Source organism: Pseudorca crassidens, chromosome 2, assembly GCF_039906515.1.
Source record: "Pseudorca crassidens isolate mPseCra1 chromosome 2, mPseCra1.hap1, whole genome shotgun sequence".
Lineage (NCBI taxonomy): Eukaryota > Metazoa > Chordata > Mammalia > Artiodactyla > Delphinidae > Pseudorca > Pseudorca crassidens.
In genome coordinates, this window is record NC_090297.1 from 112,965,373 (window position 1) to 112,979,222 (window position 13,850).

At 49.9% G+C, this 13,850-nt stretch overlaps 1 protein-coding gene across 4 annotated transcripts; it reads left to right on the forward strand.

The window, feature by feature from the left end:
• Positions 1 to 1,118: 1,118 nt before the first annotated feature.
• HAPLN2 (hyaluronan and proteoglycan link protein 2) lies at positions 1,119 to 6,494 on the forward strand. Of its 4 annotated transcripts, none has more exons than XM_067728211.1 (8): positions 1,121 to 1,275; positions 1,454 to 1,498; positions 1,834 to 1,895; positions 4,167 to 4,278; positions 4,484 to 4,837; positions 5,033 to 5,149; positions 5,292 to 5,474; positions 5,881 to 6,494. In XM_067728211.1, the coding sequence occupies exons 4-8, from the start codon at positions 4,191 to 4,193 to the stop codon at positions 6,159 to 6,161; spliced, it is 1,023 nt and encodes a 340-aa protein (XP_067584312.1). In that variant the 5' UTR covers positions 1,121 to 1,275; positions 1,454 to 1,498; positions 1,834 to 1,895; positions 4,167 to 4,190; the 3' UTR covers positions 6,162 to 6,494. The 4 variants fall into 4 exon arrangements, with proteins under 4 accessions (XP_067584310.1, XP_067584311.1, XP_067584312.1 ...); XM_067728212.1 differs by having other exon boundaries at positions 1,837 to 1,895; XM_067728209.1 differs by lacking the exon at positions 1,454 to 1,498 and having other exon boundaries at positions 1,119 to 1,275; positions 1,837 to 1,895.
• Positions 6,495 to 13,850: the final 7,356 nt, after the last annotated feature.

The following is a 13,850-nucleotide window of genomic DNA, read 5'->3' on the forward strand; positions in this document are numbered from 1 at the left end:
GGGTTGCAGAGAGAAAAGAAGGGCAAGAGGCGATTTGAAGCTCGAAACATTTCTAAATGTCTGTTTATGGAGGGAAGTGCTCCCTTTGCATTGACAGCAAACAAAAAAGAAATGCACTTTTTCTGGGTGTTGGAAACCTTCTATATCTTAATCTGGGGCTGGGTAGTTACAGGGTGTGTACACATGTCAAAATTTATTGAGCTGTACCCTTAGGATCTGCACTTTGTTGTATGTAAATTATATCTCAATAGAAAGGTTTAAAGAATGAGTTTAGGACTTCCCTGGTGGCGCAGTGGTTGGGAGTCCGCCTGCTGATGCAGGGGACACAGGTTCGTGCCCCAGTCCGGAAAGATCCCACATGCCGCAGAGCGGCTGGGCCCGTGAGCCATGGCCGCTGAGCCTGCGTGTCCAGAGCCTGTGCTCCACAACAGGAGAGGCCACAACAGTGAGAGGCCCACATACCTCTTATAAATAAATAAAATTTAAAAAAATAAATAAAAAATGAGCTTAAACTCCAGTAGGAGTTTAGACTTCCTAATAAGAGGGATTTTAGAGAAGTGAACCTTCACTCGGGGAGGTTAAGGATCTCCTTTCTCTTGAGAACTTTAAGATTATCCATCTGCTGAAGAAGGCGATGGGGAACTAGGGAACAAATAAGATGCCCTCTCTCGGAGAACTTTCCAAAATCCTTCCATCCTCAGAAATTCCCATGTCCTTCCCAGAGACAGCAAAATCCTCTGTGCTATCTAATTTCCATCTCTCCCCGTGCAATGCTGACTTCTCACTCTGCTCTCCGTGGAGTTCAGCCATTTCCCCGGCCTTACACAAAATCTCTTTAGAGCCGTGAAACTTGAATATTGAGGGAGACCTCATTTCAACCTTCTCACAAAACTTCTCTCTCCCTCTCCCCATTTTCTCCTCCTTGGGGATGTCAGTTCCTGTTCTGAGCCCGCCTCCACCCAAGCCCTTTTTCCGGTGGCATGTGCCAGCCGGTCCTGCATCCCACATCCCCAGCTGTTGACATTTCGTTGCCATTACCCACAGGATAAAGAAAGGGCCCCTGTTATTCAACAATAGGGGAAAAGAAGGAGACAATGGGAAATTGTGCTTCCGATGGGGTGGAGACAGAGAAGGAAAGGACAGACAGATGACAGACAGGGGAGGTGGACAGAAGGGGTCAGGGTTTTTGAAGCAACTGGAGGTCCTGGAAGTCTGATTCCCACCTTGAGAGCCTCTTCCCATAGGCAATGAGCACCCAGGCACCGGAGGGCAGAGGTGAGGGCTTTGTTGGGGGAGGTGGAGTGGTGCTACGCAGAGTAGGCCCGTATGGAAAAGTGGAGGCAGCTGGAACTTGACACTTACGGATCTTTGAGCCTCATTTGTAGTTCACTCCATGCCCATCAGTCCAACATCCTTATACCCACCCATTAATCCATCCTTTCTCTGGTCTAAGAGCATCTAGAAGAAACGAGGCACCCCATTCTCCACAATATTCCAGGTAATTATTCCTGGGGTGCCTCCTTTACTCCATCCCTCTTCATGGGTTCCCATGCCTCTTCCTAAGCCGTGTCTTCCCCTGGGCCCAGGACAGTGAGTGCCACAGACACAGTGCCCGGCCACAGAGCTGGACCCTAGTCACTTAGCCTGGCTTAGTGGAGTGATGAGTGGGGGAGTTTTTGGTACCTTGATTTCTTTGAACTCAGGGCAGAAGTCTTTCCTCAAAGGTGTGAAAGGAGAGAGTACGATGATCAGGGGTCCAAGTCCTGGGGCTCTTAGGTGCTTGGACCTCCCAGGGGCCCAGGCAACTCCTTCACCTGGAACCTCTTCCTCCAGCAGGACAAAAAGCTGCTAGTCACTGCTCCCTCCATCTCTGTGAAGAGGCCCACTTCTAACAGGTCAGTGTCAAAATATCTTACACAGTACTGTTGATCAGAATGTTCATAAAATAATTATCAGTGAAATAATTTTATTCTATACCTAAAAGTGTCTCACAAAAATTATGACTATTTAGCTTAAATAAGACTTTATAAGTGGGAAAAAAAAAGGTGGGGGGAGGCACTGGAGCTGTTAGCCGTGCTCTCATTCTCTGTAAAGGGTATGAAGAAGATAAGCGTGTGCCTGCTTTGAGAAACAGAAAGACAGATCCGTGACTAAGAGCTTGAACCTCATGTCAGGTCTGGATTCAAGTCCCAGCAAACTCCTCCTCTTACTAGCTGTGTGACCTCACTCAAGTATCCTGACATGTGAGCACCTTTGAGCATATAAAAATGGGATCCATAGTTGTTCCTACCTCATAGGATTGCTAAGGGGAGTAGATATAAAAGTGTACATGTAAAGTGCCTAGAGCAGTTTCAGGCACGTTAAACTTTAAACATGCTGGTGCTGGCTGTCATTACTATGGGTCCCTCAATCGGTCTCAGTTCCCACTGTCACTGTGCTCACCAGGTTCTCCTGTACAGGAGATGTGTTCTCTCGCTCAGGTCCCTGTCCCAGATGCTTTCCTTTTTAACCATTGGGAAGTCCTTTCTGCACCTAAACCCTGTCTCTTCTGCATGCTCAGCTCTGGCCTTCATCTGCAAGAAGACGGAGTCCAGCTCCTTAGCTTTCCGACTCCTCCTCAGTCTTGCCTTCCTCTTGCCGTGTCCCTGCTCTCCTTCCCAGATGTCCTTAATGTGAGCTCATTCATTAACACACATATTTGTTTAGCACCTACTGTGTGCCAGAAACTATGCCGGGAGCTGCAGATAACAGCTAACATATACATAGCCCTTACTAGATATCAGGACCTATTTAAGCATTTTACATACATTCTTCCAATCCCCACAACTGCTCAGTGAGGTAGGTGTGCTACTATTCACCACATTTTACTGATGAGGACATTGAGGCAGAGAGAGGTTAAGCAACTTGTTCAAAGTCATGCGATTAGGAAGTGGAGGAATCAGATCTCAGAAAGGAATAAAACTAGGTTAAGGGGTCTTTAGTCTAATTTTTTTAAAAAATGGCCAAGGTGATAAAGAATAAAGCATAGAATAAAGAAGGGGGGAAAATCAACTACTGAAATAGACAATTGTGTTTGAAATCTTTTCTTTTCTTTTCTTTTCTTTTTTTTTTTTTTGCGGTACGCGGGCCTCTCACTGTTGTGGCCTCTCCCGTTATGGAGCACAGGCTCCGGACGCGCAGGCTGAGCGGCCATGGCTCACGGGCCCAGCCGCTCCGCGTCATGTGGGATCTTCCCGGACGGGGGCACGAACCTGTGTCCCCTGCATCGGCAGGCGGACTCTCAACCACTGCGCCACCAGGGAAGCCCTGAAATCATTTTTAATAGCCTTATAATTTTATACTTGATAATTACTGGAAAGCTCACTGACATAGTCTACATATGCATATGTATTACTTTCAGATCCACACTGCTAATTTCGCTGTTAATAGAACTACTTCTAAGAAAACAAGTCCCCAGTCCAAGGCAGTAGGGGAACCAGAGGAGTAGATCACAGTGCACTACAGCGTGATGAAGTGGAGGGGAGGGGAAAGGTTTCCCAGAGGAGGTGAGGCCCAAACTGATTGCCTGTAAGAAGAAGGTGAGGGTGAACTTGGACTGTGTTGGAGCCAGAACATGTCTGGAGCACAGCGCAGAGGGCACAGGTAGTGAGGGGTAGGGTGGGGGGGGCCAATGCTGGAGGTGCTGGGAGAAGCTGGATCACAGAGAGCCTTGGAAGTTGGGTTCGGACACTGGATTTGATCCTCACGGCAATGGGGAGTCACTGTTTAAAGCAGGAGAGTGACAAGACCACATTTACTCTGGCTTCAGATGAAGAATGGGTATTGGGAGAGGACAGAGACCACAGCTGGCCATCCAGAAGGCGAGACTTGGGAAGTACAACTGGTGCTGAGAATGGATAGGTAGAGGAGGTGCTCAGTTAGGACCTGCTGACTGAAGGGATGTGAGAGAGGAGGCGGGATGGGCTCAGGAGGCCTGGCAGGGAGTGGAGCTAGTTACTGCCCCTCCCCCATTACCTTCCTTTTGCTAACAACTTCAGCCCCTTTTTCTGCCCTCATGGCTTCCAGCTGGACAGTTCCCTCTCAGGAATCCCTGATGGGAGATCTACCCTGTTCCCTCCACCCCATTCCCTTAGTCCTAAGGAATGCCCACCCTTTGTGCCCTGCAGACTGTGCTGGGCTGACTCCCCATCATGCAAGGCAGGATCAGTCTCCCCACTCTCTGCCACTTCCTTCTCCCTTGGGCCTTCACCACCTTCCACAGAGCCCTGGGGGACTCAGGTAAGACCTTAGCTCTGCCCAGAATCTGGGGAACAGTGGTGGGGAAAGTGGAAAGGGCAGCTGTTGGAGATACTCTGGGGCTGAGAGTCATTGCTGAGTGAGCAATGGAGCAGAGGGTTGGGGGAGCCTGGGGTAAGGGGATCTGGGTAGGCACTTGGGGCATTGAGGGTCGGGGGTTCCTGCCACTGTGGCCCCCTCTGCTCAGCGCCCCACCCTGGCCCCCACTACCTCCTGCCCCCCATCCACGAGGTCATTCACTCTCGTCGTGGGGCCACGACCACGCTGCCCTGCGTCCTGGGCGCCCCGCCTCCCAGCTACAAGGTGCGCTGGAGCAAAGTGGAGCCGGGGGAACTCCAGGAAACGCCCATCCTCATCACCAACGGACTGCACGCCCGGGGCTACGGGCCCCTGGGGGGGCGTGCCAGGATGCGAAGGGGGCATCGGCTAGACGCCTCCCTGGTCATCGCGGGCGTGCGCCTGGAGGACGAGGGCCGGTACCGCTGTGAGCTCATCAATGGCATTGAGGACGAGAGTGTGGCGCTGACCCTTCGCCTGGAGGGTGAGGCCCTTCGGTTACTGCCCCGCTCCTCTCCAGGGGTGGCTCGGCTGTCTCATCTCAGGCCTCCCAGGGGTCCTCCCCAGCCTCTCCCCCGCCTGCTCCCGGGGTCCCCCTAGCCCTTTTTCCTAGGCTGCACCGCCCTTCCTTCCCCCTCTCCTTCTGCCTGCCCTCCCCAGGCTGTCTGCCACTCCCCAGGTGTGGTGTTTCCGTACCAGCCCAGCCGGGGCAGGTACCAGTTCAATTACTACGAGGCGAAGCAGGCGTGCGAGGAGCAAGACGGACGCCTGGCCACCTACGCCCAGCTGTACCAGGGTGAGCGGCCGAACCCCGGCACAGCCCAGGCGCCCTCCGGGCTGTCACGTGGGCCCCAGTGGAGGCGAACTCCGGGTCTGCTCCCGCCTGTGACGCCTCTAATCGCCCTACACAACCCCCACCCCCCGCCATCTCCCCCCAGCGTGGACCGAGGGTCTGGACTGGTGTAACGCGGGCTGGCTGCTCGAGGGTTCCGTGCGCTACCCTGTGCTCACGGCGCGCGCTCCGTGCGGTGGCCCAGGTCGGCCCGGGATCCGCAGCTACGGGCCCCGCGACCGGAAGCGCGACCGCTACGACGCCTTCTGCTTTACCTCTGAGCTGTCAGGTAAGGGGGCGGGGCTAGCCAGCCTCAGCACCGGAGGGGGCGTGGCCTGACCGGCTGCGAAGGAGGAGGATTCAGCCTGTGAATGAGGCGGGGCGGGGCGAGCGGGGCCAGGATCCGGACCTGAAGGATGGGGCCGGGAAGGTAGAAGGCAAGTGGCTTGAGATCCCGGGCCAGCTCCGTGGTTTCTTGAAGGCCTCGCCCCTCCGTCACTCCGCCCACTCAGGCTCCAGCCTGTCTCCCGCAACCTCACCCGCACCCCCAGTCTCGTTACTCCCACTCCTCCTACCCAAGCTCGGACCCACCCGACCACACATGCCCCCCCGACCCTGCTTCCTGGGAGTCTGAATCCCGCTGCGCCCCGGCTGGCCCTTCTCTGGATCAGTCGGTGACCCGCTTCGGTCCCCAGGCCAAGTGTTCTTCGTGCCGGGGCGACTGACGCTGTCTGAAGCCCACGCGGCGTGCCGGCGGCGCGGGGCCGTGGTGGCCAAGGTCGGGCACCTCTATGCAGCCTGGAAGTTCTCCGGGCTGGACCAATGCGACGGCGGCTGGCTGGCGGATGGCAGCGTGCGCTTCCCCATCACCACGCCTCGGCCGCGCTGCGGGGGCCTCCCGGATCCCGGAGTGCGCAGCTTCGGCTTCCCCAGACCCCAGCAGGCGGCCTACGGGACCTACTGCTACTCCGAATAGGGGCCCACAGCGCCCCTCCAGCGCGCGCGACAAAGCCTGGGAGTCGTGTCAGGGGTCTCTCGCCGCCCCTTTCCCGCGAGCCTCCCCTTCCATCAGACGAGGAGCAGTCCCTCCTGACCCGCCTTCTCGGCCGAGGGCTGCAGGCCGAGGATCCCGACTGGCCCGGCGTCGGGGAGGGGAAGTGGTGGCGCACCTGGTGGCGGTGCGCGGCTACGACCCTCGGACCCGCGGCGATTCGCGCGGACGAGGCAGCCACTGCTAGGTGACGGAAGGGGAGTCGAGGGGGCATTAACTGACTTCTATATACAGCAATAAAATAACTCGAGGACTTTTTGTGTTGGGTGAAGCTGTAAGCGCCGCGGCGAGGCGTGGGGGGATGAGGGGGATGGCCTTGGACCCAGCGTGCTGACAGCCCGCCTAGGAAGACAGAGTAAGAGCAGAGGCTACTGCCCCTGAGGGGTGAACCTGCAAGAGAGTAGGGATTGCGAGGAGAGGGCACCAAAAGTCCAGAAGAGGGTTGGATTCACCGTGGACGGCCTGGTCACGGATAGGAGCAAGTGAATCCAGGGTGGTGTTGTACCAGGCACCACGAGGGGGCGCCACACACCCACTTAAGATTACTCTAGTTCAAATCTGCCAGGAGCGCTCCAACCCCCGAGGCCTAGCCCCTGGGCACCACAGAACAAATATAAGGTGGACCTGAACATATTTCAAAATGTGTTTGTATCCTGCCAGTCTCCCAGAAGGGTTTACATGATTGCTATTAAAGGAAGGAAAGTCATTCCGCTGTTAACAGCTGATGGGAAATTAAGCCCTCAGAAGGAGGAGGAGGTTAACGGACACAATAAGGTTCTGTCCTCGCAGGGCTGATACTGCAGGGTGGTTATGTGCATTGGGTTTAGCGTTCACCACCATCACGACTGCCAGGGCAAAAGTGGCAACTGGACCAGGGGCATTCTTAACAACTGGCTAAAAGAAACATACCAGTAACTCAAGAGACAAACTCCAATGTCATTAATTCATTTTCCTTAATATATATTATATTCTATACATTTTATTTGTATGTTTGTTTGTTTATTACTGTTCAAGCAATCTAACTACACCACAGAAAGCCTGGGCTAGAGAATAGTCATGACTGGAGCAAAGGGTATGAACTTCCTAATGACACTTCATACATGTTGTAAAATTGCCTTCCAAGAGGATTCTTGCAATCATTGTCAAATGAATTCATCCCATGGGACTTTATATAAGGGACAGAAGATGACTGAATGAACATCATCTTCAATAATCCTCATATAGCAAATGAAATATTTGTTCCAGTTCTTAAGCTTTGGTTTTTTCATCTTGGTCATGGGATAATAAGATCTGCCTCCCAAGTTTGCTGTGAACAGTAATTGAGACAATGCATCGACTGCATAGTACATGCCTGGTACACATAAGAGGCACTCAGTAAGTGGTACCTATAATAATTAATGAGTAATAATGAGAGTAACAGAACAAAAATAATCATTCCTATTCAGGTTCTTACTAGGTAGCCTGTAGTATCCGTTGTTGTATGGCACTGATTAGTCAGGATAAGCTAAATTATGCTGTGATAACAAAAAAAACCCAAATCTCAGTGACTTAAAACATAAAGGTTTATTTCTCACTCTAGCTACATGTATTGTGGTCAATAATGGGGCTCTTCTCATTTTAGTTATTCAGGGACCCCGGGTGACAGAGCAGCCACCATCTCATATGCCATCAATCACCATGCCAGAAGGAAAAAATAAAAAGAGCTCTGGAGGGTCTTATACAAGCAGTTGATAGCTACAGGCCCCAGGGACAACTGTCTTTTCCACAACTCAATTCTCCAAAACTAATTACATGACCCCACTCAACCAGAAGGGGGCAGCAAAGAGCAATCTTATTTTGACCTAGAAGTAGAATTGGAACTGTTCGGTGAACAGCACCAGCACAAATGTTGACCACCAACAGCAAGGAGGGCAGTCTAAATTCTGGGATATATTAGACATATTGGTAGTCACCCACTCCCCCAATCTTCTGGGTTTTCTAATGTTTGATTCTCTTAATATTTGATTAATGTTCGATTCTCTTCCATTTGTCTTAGACAGGTGCTATGGAGTGAATGTTTGTGTCCCCCCACTCCTATTATGGAGTCAGAACCCCAGGAAGCCAAGATCTAAGGCCTTGCAGCTCAGCCTGTAGGAAGATGGCTTGTCTTCAGTATAATGCCTTCAGCATTTGTCAAGAGACCATATGAGAAACGGTCATGGGAGGAGATTTGCATTTGCTGCAAAGCTTTGTTTCTTTGCCCATAGAAACATATGACCACAAGTTCTTACAACTACTCTTCATATTGCTATTACTATTATTTTTTCGTTATAGAGAATTTAAAAGGTACTCAAAAAATAGAGGGAACAGAATAACAAATCCTCCAGCTTGACGATTTCAAAATTATCCTTGTTTCTTGAATCCTCTCATTTGTGTTTGTTTTTTGCTGGAGTATTTTAAAACAAATCTCAAATAGCCTATCATTTCACCTGTAAATACGCAGTATATATTTCTAATATATAATGACTTAAAAATAACCATAATTCTGGGAATTCCCTGGCAGTCCAGTGGTTAGGACTCCATGCTGTCTCTGCCAAGCGCCCAGGTTCAATCCCTGGTTGGGGAACTAAGTTACCACAAGCCACCCAGTGTGGCAAAAAAAAAATTTTTTTTTAAACAAACAAGCATAATTTACTATCACACTCCTCCAACAAAATTAATGTTATCTAACATTTAGTTCATGATCAATTTCTCCTGAATGTCTAAAAATATAACTTTATAATGAGTTTATTTGCTCAAACCAGGATCCAACTAAGGTCTACACATTGCATTTGATTAGTTGTTTTGGGTTAAGTATCTTTTTTTTTTAACTTTTTTTTGGGGGGGGGCTGCATTGGGTCTTTGTTGCTGTGCACAGGCTTTCTTCGAGTTGCGGCGAGCGGGGGCTGCTCTTCATTGCGGCGCGCAGGCGTCTCATTGTGGTGGCTTCTCTTGCTGTGGAGCACGGGCTCTAGGTGCGTGGGATTCAGTAGTTGCAGCGCGTGGGCTCGGTAGTTGTGGCTTGCGGGCTCTAGAGCCCACGCTCAGTAGTTGTGGCGCACGGGCTTGGTTGCTCCGCGGTATGTGGGATCTTCCCAGACCAGGGCTCGAACCGTGTCCCCCGCATTGGCAGGCAGACTCCTAACCACTGCGCCACCAGGGAAGCCCCTTTAAGTATCTTTTAAGCCATAATACTTCCTCCTTCATTTTATCTATGCCATCTTGTTTGTTTATGTAACTCGGTCTTTTTCCTATCAGGTTTCCCACAGTCTTGATTTAGCTGAGTGTATCCTCAAAGTGTCATTTAATATATTCCTCCATCCCCTGTAATTATATTTACAAGTTTGATTAAATTAACATTCACTTTTTTTCCCCCAGGAGTATTTAATAAGTGATACTGCATACTTCCTCCTTCATCACATCAAAAGGCACATGGTGTCTGATTATTGGGCTAAAATAGTGATGCTAAGGTTGATCAGTGAATTCAGGTAGTGTAAGTCTGATCCACTCATTATAAAGTTCTTCACTGTATTAGTTTCCTACGGCTGCTGTAACAAACTGCCACAAACTTGGTGGCTCAAGACAACAGAAATGTATTCTCTTACAGCTCTGGAGGCCAGAAGTCCAAACTCAAGGTGTCGGCAGTGTCACCCTCCCTCTGGAGACTCTGAGGAGAATTGTTTCTTGCCTTTTATAACTTCTGGTGTCTGGTGGTGTTCTTGGGCTCCTTTGGCTGCATCACTGCAATCTCCACCTCCTCCTTTTCATGTGCCTGTGTCTTTTCTTCCGTCTCTCATAAGGACACTTGTCACTGGGTTTGCCTCACCTGGCTAATCCAGGAAGATCTCATCTCAAAACCATTAACTGAATTCCAGGAATGAATTCATGTAATAAATGACATCCACAAAGACCCTTTTCCAAGCAAGTTAACATTTGCAGATTTCAGGGATTAGGACGTGGATATATCTGTGGCCAACTGTCAGCTCACTACACTCATCAACTTTCTAATCTAATGGCTACTGATGATCACTGTCTAGATCCATTATTTCATTAGAAGTGCGAAATGGAGATGTTCTAATTTTGTCATTTCTCCTTCATTTATTAGCTGTGAATTGTCTATGAGGAAAAATTTCTCTTTATCCACTATTTTGTTACCCTGACATATAACCCATTCGGGAAGGTAGGATTAATGTTTGATTCTCTTCCATTTGTCTTAGATAGGTGCTATGGAGTGAATGATTGTGTCCCCCCACTCCTCAAAATTCATATGTTAAAACCTTAATTCCTAATGTGCTGGTATTTGGAGGTGGGGTCTTTGGGAGGTAATGAGGTCACAAGGGTGGAGCCCTCATGATGAAATTAGTGCCCTTATAAGAAGAGACTTTGGAGAGCTTACTTTCTCTCTCTGCTCTCCACCATGTGAGAATACAACGAGAAGACAGTCATCTGAGAACCAGGAAGTGGACCCTCACCAGATACCAGATCTGCTGGCCTCCAGTACTGTGAGAAATAAATGTTGTTTAAGTCACCCTGACTATGGTAATTTGTTATAGCAGCCTAAACTGACTAAGACAACAGGGTTCCCTAAAAGCAGATGTGAGTCAAGATTTTGAGTGCAAGGAGTTTATCTGGGAGGTCATGCTAAGGAGCACTGGTATAGAAGTGGAGAAGTGAGACAGGAAAGGGGAGGAAGCTGATGAAACGTTGTGATAGAGCAGGTGAAGCAACTGGGGCTCAGTCCTGCTGGGGAATTCTAGAAGACAGTGTAGAACCTGTCTCAGGAAATCCCACCTGAGGGGCAAAGAAACTAAAATATTATTGGTCAACTTCCTGTCTGAAAGTTGAGGGCTGCGTCTGGAAGCATTAACCCTCTACCATTCCTGGCTAGCCCTGAGCACAAATATGCTCCCACAGCCAGAAAAAAAACGTCCCCAGGCAGAGTCACAGATGTTCTCCCAGAAGCCTTCCCCTTGCAGAGGTGAATGCAAAGGATAGGGGTCGCAGCTATGCTAAACCCTTTGCACTGTCATCCATTTGTGCCTCCATGATAAGATCACTTTGTCCCCTCACCGATTCTTCAAGGTCATGGCTGATCGCAATTTCTAATTCATTACAAAGAAAGTCTTGGGCTTCCCTGGTGGTGCAGTGGTTGAGAGTCCGCCTGCCGATGCAGGGGACAGGGGTTCGTGCCCCGGTCCGGGAAGATCCCACATGCCGCAGAGCAGCTGGGCCCGTGGGCCATGGCCACTGAGCCTGCGTGTCCGGAGCCTGTGCTCCGCGACGGGAGAGGCCGCAGCGGTGAGAGGCCCGCGTTCCGGAAAAAAAACAAAAACAAAAACAAACAATAAAAGAAAGTCTTGGGAATTCCCTGGCTGTCCAGTGGTTAGGACTCCGTGCTTTCACTGCCTAGGGCCCGGGTTCAATTCCTGGTCAGGCAACTAAGATCCCACAAGCTCCATGGTACAGTCAAAAAAAAGAAAAAAGCATCTTATAACAATAAGGTTAGTGGAGCAAACAGTTGCTGCAGTTGGTTCCAAGGCCGTAATCAATATTCAACATCTCCCTCCTCTACAGTTCATTCTGTTGGTCTATGAGTCTTTCACAATGGAAAAACGCTGACCTTCATCCCTGAAGGCCTCAGCCTTTCATTACCATGCCCTTAACAGGCCAACATTGCTGTACCTGCCTGTTCATGATTACCACCGGACATGGGATAATCAAGATCAAACATCTTGGCCAGTATAATTCTTTTCTTTGTTTACTGGTCAGTTGGCATGAGGTGCCCAAATGACCCAGAAGTTGCTATAGTCTTAGGTTTAGTGATACCCTTCCTGTGACACCTGGTGGATGCATCTCCCACTCCAGGAACTATGGCTTCTAATCCTGCAGAGCCTAAATGTATAGGTACAGGAAGCACAAATTCCCGAAGTGGGTCACTGGTGAGAGGGGTATTGCTTCTTCCATATCCTGGTTCCTGTACCCATGATTTTTACCCGTGGGATACAGCACCATGGAATGGCCATTGGTTCAAATATATATATATATACTGTGTTTTGAAGGCCAGTACCTCAATCCTAGGGGATGTTTTCCCCAAGCTGGTATTTAGATGTGGTGTGAAGAGGCCATACTAACGTACTATCAGGTTGGCAGTTTCAAGGAGATATGGTGCATTGTAGGGCCGATGGATCCTGTGGTCATGTGCCCACGGTCACATTTCCTTCACTATAAAGTTGATCTCCTTGGTTAGAGGTGATACTATATGGGATCTCATAAGGATAAACCATTTCCTTCATGTCCTTGGTTATAGATATTGGTGATGGCCAAAGCACTGGGGCAGGAAAGGGAAATCCATATCCGGAATATGCATTAATCCCAGTAAGGAGTTACTGCTCCACCCTCCAAACTGAAAGAGGTACATTGTAATCAACAGGCTTCCCAGTGGCCGGTTGATCTCTTTGAGGGAGGGTACCATGTTGAGGCTTTAGCATCTGTCTCTGCTGTTGACAGGCCGAACATCCAGCATTGGCAGTAGCTCGATCAGCCTTGGTGAGAGGGAGCCCATGCTAGTGAGCCCTTATATAGTCCCCATATTCACTGCCACAACTACTCCATTCATGGGCACATTGTGCAAGCCCTGGCACCGCGGAGGACAAAGGCTGGCTGTTATCCACTGGAGTCCTTCTGTTCCCCTAGCTGTTCAATGTCTCCTCTGCAGTGAATGCTCTCAAACGGTACTGCCATCAGACACAATGTCCACTCCTGTGAGTCCATCCATATAGCTCTTCCCTAGACTTCTTATCTCCAGCCTTCCAGTTGTGCCCTTTCTGGCCTGACCAACCAAGCCATTTGCCACTGCTCAAGAGTCCATGTGCATACTTCCTTCAAGTCACCTCTCTCACTGCAAAGTAGATGAGCTGTGTACTGCTTGAAACATCCTCCTGGGAGGATCTTCCCTCACCACTGTCTTTCAGGGCCACCCCTTTGGGGACGGCAGTGTGGTAACAGCCCATGTTCAGCTCACATCAATATGTCGCAGTGATTCAACTACGGACCAGGTGTGGGCTTTGTCCTCCTCTGAATCCTAATCACAGACAAGCCCCACAAGGCTACAGGGTGAGCTGGGAGAGAGGCAAGGGTGCAGCAGAGATAGGTAATGCGGGAATCTGGGCCTACTGCTCACGTGGTTTACTCATGCCTCTGTAAGTGTTCACACCCAGTCACAAATATACCACTGTGGATTGCCACCGTGCTCACCCACGTGTGCTCATGACTTAGCAGGTCTGAAAATTCCCGGATCTTGATAGGAAAGGGAAACAGGGAAGGAAAGGAATCCAATAAGTAATTAAGTAAATAATCCAAATAATTGGGCAGGTAATGGCTCTGGGCAGCTGGAGCTCAAAGCTGCTGGGAGCTCTGAGAGGAACTTGCCTCAGAGCGTTCCCTCCTGAGAGGCGAGGGGCTGGGATTTTAGGCTATCAAGTCCCATTCTGTCACTGATTGAGGGCCGTTTCCAGGGGCATTCTGACTTGCCATGCACTTAGGCCAAGTGTACCTCCACATCAGAAATGAAGCCTTATCAAGGGACAGGGACACCAA